Here is a 5,956-nt window from a genome sequence, read left to right as displayed (position 1 = left end):
CGGTGGGGAGAAGAAGGAGCGGAGCCTGGGCAGACATACTGTTTAAGGAGCTTGCTGACTGATCGCAGAGGGGGTGTGGGGCCAGGGCCTAGGGCCCCAGGCTCCAGAGGGGGGCCAGCAGCAGGGTGCAGGCCAGACTCCCGGGGCTGAGCGCGGGGGCTGCGTCCACGTTGCACAGATCAGCGTTACAGCAGGACACGGGCCGGGTCACGCCGATGCCGTCCACGTCCGAGGGCTGGCACTTGCTGGCACAGGACTTGGTCACCGTGGAATGGCCCAGGAACGGGTACACTGCGGGGCACGGGAGTGTCAGCCAGCAGGACCCAGAGCCCCTGAGCCACCTGCATAGGCCCCAGACTGGGCTCCTGGGGCTGCCCATCTCCCCCTCCCCTCCGCTCCCCCATCAGTGCCCACTATTGCCAGGGCCCCAGGGCAGACTGGGCCTGCCCAAACACTCACAGGGAGAGGTCATTGCTCGCACCGGTGGCAAGGCAAAGCTGCCCCAGGGAAAGCGGGGCGGGGGGCAGAGAGAGAGAAGGAAGGGGGTCACAGGGGTGCAGATCCCACCTAACTAACTGCCTAGTTGCAAATGAGTCACGCTCCGCCCGGCACTGACCGATCTCCAGGGAGTACAGTGTGGTCTTGCACATGGTCTCATTGGCGGTGCAGGTGGCCACGGTGAGACAGCTGGACACGCTGGTGGGCTCCGGGCAGGAATAGCACTGCAGGGCCATGGCTGGGGACGGGCATTGAGAGCCTGGCTCAGGCAGGGCCTGCTGCCCCACACGTCAGAGACAGCCTTAGGCAGGGGAGGGCAGGGGGAGGTGGGGAGCTCGGCTGGTCCAGAGGCCTGGGTCTGAGGAGACCAGCTGGCCACTGGCCAAACCTTGGGCACAGGGGAAGGTGCTGGGCTGGGAGTGAGAGGGGCCAGTGTGCACAGCCTGAGGCCCTGGGGGTTGGGGGCAGGTGGGGGGCAGGAGCCCGCCTGGGTCATGGCCTGGTGGGGCTGAGATAAAAGGGTTTGGTCAGGGGGGTCTGGGCTGTGGCGCCGGTGCAGGGGCGCTAGGATAAGGGCCTTGGTCAGGGGGCTGGGGTCAGGGGGCCTGGGTTGGAGGGTAGCCTGAGTTAGAGGGCCTGGGTCTGGAAGGCCAGGTTGGGGGCTCAGGCAGGGATTCTGGGTGTGTGCAGTGGGGAGTCTGGGTCAGGGGGTCAGGTCTGGGGGATCTAGTGAGAGGCGTGGGTCAGGGGCCCCTGAGCTGAGGAAGCTGGATTTGGGGGTCAAATTAGAGCCTGAGTCAGGATGCCTGGGCCTGAGACCTGGGTGGGGTGCCTGGCTCAGGGGCCTGGGGGGGTGGTCGGGGGTGGCCTGGGTGCAGGGTCTGGGTCCAGGGCCGGGGCTGGCGTGGGGCTGACAGCTCCACAGCGATGGGGGTGGGTAGGGGCTGGGGAGAGTTACCCTGGGAACCTGAGGTGGGTCATAGGCAGAGAGCTGTGGCGGGATTCAGGGATCAGCGGAGAGGGTATGGGGGTGGGGTGTGAGCTGGATCTGCTGCTGCAGGTGTGTCCCCGAAACAAAGGAGAAGGGAGGGGGCCCCCCATGCCTCTACAGGGCGGGGCAGCTCCAGCCCTCAATCCCTGAAGCGGCTGGCCCCAGTAGCCAGGTGCCCTGAGACCACAGGCTGGTCCGGCTCCTGTAACTTGGTGGGAGGTCCTGGCCCTCTCTCAAGGGCCTCTGTCAGCCTCTGGGTACGGGGCAGGGTGACCAGGGCGGGGGTGGGGTTCATAAACAAGGGGCACGGAAACAGCTCCTCCAGTTTTCCTTTTAGGCCCCAGAGCCGCCAGTCACCACACACAGTCTTCTGGGTTCCAGGCCTCCTGTCCAGCCCCCAAGTCCACACACGCCTCTTCTTCCACCCAGTGCCCCCTCCCACACACACACACAGAACCTGACTTTGCCCTTCCCTGCCCACCCCCTACTCCCACAGGGGAGGAAGACCCCTAGCTGGGGTCCTCCCACCACACTGCTCAAACCAGACCTGGCTGTGGGCCTCCTCCATGGAATGCCCCCCACCACTCCGCTGCTTTCCGAAGCCCACCTCCACCCCCCTTCTGTCCTCAGCTCCCCCAACCTGCCCCCTCCCTCCCACAGACCCTTCCCCAGAGCCCTCGGGGGCTCCAGTGGGACTGCCCACCAAGCCCCTGTGGCTCCTGTGCTCACCCAGCCACCCAAAGGCCACCAGCAGTAGTGCCAGATACACCAGCCAAGTACCCCGCATGGTCCTCGGTGCTGCAAGAAATGCTGCCTGCCGGACCGGTCCCCGAGGCTTAACGGATCAGGTGGCCACAAGGCGGACCCTGCCCCAGGTAGCCGCCTCCTTCCCCGCCCCGGGGCCTCTTCCTACACCCTCCCTGACCCCGCCCTCCCACACCAACTCCTGATCCTTCTGTTCAGGGGTCCCGCCCCATCCTGCAGTCCCAGCCCGGACTCTAGGCCTTCTTCCTTGCCTTTCTGCCCAGAACCCCTGGGTGGGCTGACTCCTCCTCCTCCCTGGTGACTCAGGGGTGGCCTCAGAGGGGACAGCAGAGTGGGGGTCCAAGTCAGGAGTCCTTCTACTGGCTGTGGGAGGGACCCGGGCTGGGGATCTAGCCACTATGGGCACCCTCCCTCCTGGGTGACCACTCCCTTCCCAGCCCCTGGTGGCGGCCCCTGGCTGGGGGTGGGGTGGGCAGGCAGTGTTGTTACCTGAACTATCATTTCCCATATTTGCTCAGAGGCTTAGCTGGTGGTTTGAGAGGAATGGACCCTGGGGTGAGGGTGGAGCGGGTGGCCTTGGGGGAGGGGCAGTGCCAGAGAGCAGTGTGGCCCCACACAGGTCCCTTCCCCCATCCCTGGCATTACCCTCAGGGCGTGGTTTGCAGGAGAGGAAGTGCCTAGGATCCTGAGACAGGCAGTGAACTTGGGGTGTCAGGTGCTCCTGGTCCGTGACCCACCCCTAGACCCTGAGGTAGACTGGGATTTGAAGGGCCTCAGTCTCAGGGCCTAACGGCCAGTTCTTCTCAGGGGGTTGTCCCCTGGCCTCTCTGGGCACAGCCCCATCAGCCTCAGGGACCTCCCAGGCACACCCTAGGCCCCCACTGTGGCCCTGGCTTCACTGAAGGACCACCTTGCCCTGGTATGAGGTCTCCCCCATGCTCTCTCCCCCTCAGCACCAGTGGGTGGTGGGAGGGGGGGCACTCACATATCAGGGTGACCTGCCAGGTCTCCACACCCCAGGAGGGCCACCTTCCCCCACTGGAGATTGCATACAGGGTCCGGGCTCTGAGTAGCTGGCCCGGGAGCAGTGTGTGAGTCCCTGGCACACTGGGTGAGGCTGGCATGCTAACCGGATTAGACACCCACCGAGCACACCCAAGCCCTTGTTATGTCCAACCCAGGTCTCCTGCACAGACCTGCCCAACACCTTTCTGCACTGCCACCCACATGCGCCCAGCCCCAAGGCTCTGCCCAGAGTTCTGGCTGACCTCTCTGGGGACCCAGGCATCAATGACCAGCAGAGTTATATCTGCCCGGGGAGGGGGCAGGCCTGAATGGGTGGGCGCCAGCTGGGGAGGCCTCAGGACCAAGAGACCTATACTGGCCCACCTCAACTCTTCCACTCCCACTGGTCACCCAGGCAAAGGTCAGGTTCAGTGAGTGGCCAGGGTTCAGAGTGTGACCAAGGTCAGGGTTCAGTGTGTGAAGAGGGTCAGGGCTCAGTGTATGAACAGGTCAGGGCTCAGGGTGTGAGCAGGGTCAGGGCTCATAGTGTGAGCAGGATCAGGACTCAGTGTGTGAACAGGTCAGGGCTCAGGGTGTGAGCAGGGTCAGGGCTTATTGTGTGATCAGGGTCAGGGCTCAGAGTGTGAGCAGGTCAGGGCTCATTGTGTGAGCAGGGTCAGGGCTCATTGTGTGAGCAGGATCAGGGCTCAGGATGTGAACAGGTCAGGGCTCCTTGGAAGATGTAAGGCTGGGCCCTCCCTGCTGCTCTCTCACTTGGGGACTGGGGAGCGTCTCTCCCTTCCAAGGACCCTTCCTGCTGCAGTGCATCTCTGTTCCCGGCTTCGCTGAGTCCTGGGGTGGGCAGGGGTGGCTCTACAGCTTACCGTTTTGTTGTTGTTGTTGTCTTAATAATGTTATTGTGGGCTCTTACCGTTCTAACCATCCACACATCCATTGTGTCAAGCACATTGGTACATATGTTGCCACCATCCTTTTCAAAACATTTTCTTTCTACTTGAGCCCTTGGGATCAACTCCTCTTTGTTTTTTCCTCCCTCCCTCCTTCATGACCCTTGATAAAAATGATTATTATTTGCATATATCACCACCACTTACGTTTCTGTTGTTTGCCCCCTGGGAGGGGGGTTATAAGTTGATCATTGCGATCGGTTCCCCCTTTCTCCCTCTGCTCCCCCCACCTTCTCCCTACTCCCATTCGTGTTACCGAGGTGTTTATCTGTCCTGGATTCAGTGTGTCAAGAGCTCTAATCTGTACCAGCATATGACATTCCTCTAGTTATTTAATGCTCCCCTCTCCCCCCACACACACATCATGACCCCAGTCCTGCCTTACAGATCTGGCCAGACCAGAGCAGGTACACTGGTACAGAGGGGAGCGCTTGCTCAACACACGGAATCCAGGTCCGATCTTTCCGCTTCCCTTTTTCTTTTAAGACGTTTACGTCAAGGCCTCCCCTGGTGATGCAGTGGTTACACCTCGGGCTGCTAACTGCAACTTCAGCGGTTTGAAACCACCAGCTGTTCCGTGGGAGAAGGATGAGGCTTTCTAGGCCTGTCAATAGTGACAGTCTTGGGAGCTCCCACAGGCGGTTCGACCCTGCCCTGTAGGGTTGCTTGAATTGATGGCAGGGACTTTTAAAGTGTTGTCATGGGGATTTTAGCTTTTTAATTTTATTTTATTTAACTTTGTTGAGGTTGAACCCACAAATCTATGGTTCTCCCACACGGAACCAGTCAGGGTTTGGGCTTCAGCCCTGCGCTGCCTCACGTCCACCTGCGTGGTGCATGGACAGCGCCTGACAGCAGATCACATACAGGGTATGTTAGAAATTTGAGGTACACACAGTGGTTTCTGGCTGCCCCTGGTGCACCACTACAGGTGCACCCCAGCATGAAAGCTCAGGGGTGACTGTGCTGAGATGTCTGAGTGTCTCTGGGCATGCCCAATGTTTCTCAGGCATGCCCAGTGTTTCTCACACAGTAAGCGCCATTCCATACAAACCTCAGCAAACCGCTCCGATCTCACAGACAGTCTTAGAGCCTGGAGCACTGTATGACCCAGGAGCCCCCTAGGCAGAGCCCAGTGTCCAGTGGCTGCACAGTCACAGCAGTGTCAGCCTGAGTCACCGGCACCTGCAGCCACCAAGGTCCCTTGCAGGGACAACTCCTCAGTCCAGGTTTTCCCAAGAATGGCATCAGGTAGCAGGGACACGGCAGGAGAGTGACCCTAGCTTTATTCTCTGACAGTGTGGGAGGCAGAACCCTAACGAGGAGGCACCCCTTTCAGGGAAGCCTTTCTCTCTCTGGAGGGTCCTTGTCCCCTTGCAATGTCTGGGGGCCCAGCATTCCTCAGAGATTCCTTTGTGTTTTGCATCCAGCTCTCCCTGGGTCTAGGAGGTTCTCAGCCAGGGGCCCTGGCTCCAAAGGAGGCTTATTCACCACCTGTGCTACACAGATGGTGCAGCCCTGCCTGCCGGAGTGAGGAGGACCGGAAGCACTTGCTGATGAAGATCCAGGATTGCACCCTTTAGGGTGGATTACGACTCAATGTAAAGAGCACCAGAATCCTTCCCGCTGGGCCATCGTGGTCCACTGGGGAAAAGGTAGACAAGGTAACAGGCTTCATCTTGCTTGGATCCATGGAAGCCACCATGGAGAGATCGAACGACGTGGGGGC

The 5,956-nt window shown here is 60.6% G+C and overlaps 1 protein-coding gene across 1 annotated transcript; it reads right to left on the bottom strand.

Moving 5' to 3' along the window:
• Positions 1 to 25: 25 nt before the first annotated feature.
• On the bottom strand, positions 26 to 2,279 carry LOC101638956 (ly6/PLAUR domain-containing protein 2). Its single transcript, XM_004697628.2, has 3 exons — positions 2,219 to 2,279; positions 617 to 736; positions 26 to 291 (listed from the first exon to the last, which is right to left on the bottom strand). Exons 1-3 carry the CDS (start codon positions 2,274 to 2,276, stop codon positions 89 to 91), a joined length of 381 nt encoding a protein of 126 aa, XP_004697685.1. The 5' UTR covers positions 2,277 to 2,279; the 3' UTR covers positions 26 to 88.
• Between the last annotated feature and the right edge of the window lie 3,677 nt (positions 2,280 to 5,956).

Source organism: Echinops telfairi, unplaced genomic scaffold (assembly GCF_000313985.2).
Source record: "Echinops telfairi isolate 266 unplaced genomic scaffold, ASM31398v2 ScPeMD7_1;HRSCAF=3_0, whole genome shotgun sequence".
In the NCBI taxonomy this organism is placed as follows: domain Eukaryota; kingdom Metazoa; phylum Chordata; class Mammalia; order Afrosoricida; family Tenrecidae; genus Echinops; species Echinops telfairi.
This window is presented reverse-complemented; position numbering and strand designations above follow the sequence as displayed.

What these genes read in the sequence shown, in the direction of transcription:
- LOC101638956 (XM_004697628.2), bottom strand. Translation starts at nt 2,276, where the DNA reads ATGCGGGGTACTTGGCTGGTGTATCTGGCACTACTGCTGGTGGCCTTT. An exon ending in GGTGGCCTTTGGGTGGCTGG is followed by an intron (nt 737 to 2,218) that starts GTGAGCACAGGA and finishes GCCCGTCCCCAG; the next exon opens with CCATGGCCCTGCAGTGCTAT. An exon ending in ACTGTACTCCCTGGAGATCG is followed by an intron (nt 292 to 616) that starts GTCAGTGCCGGG and finishes CGTGCCCCGCAG; the next exon opens with TGTACCCGTTCCTGGGCCAT.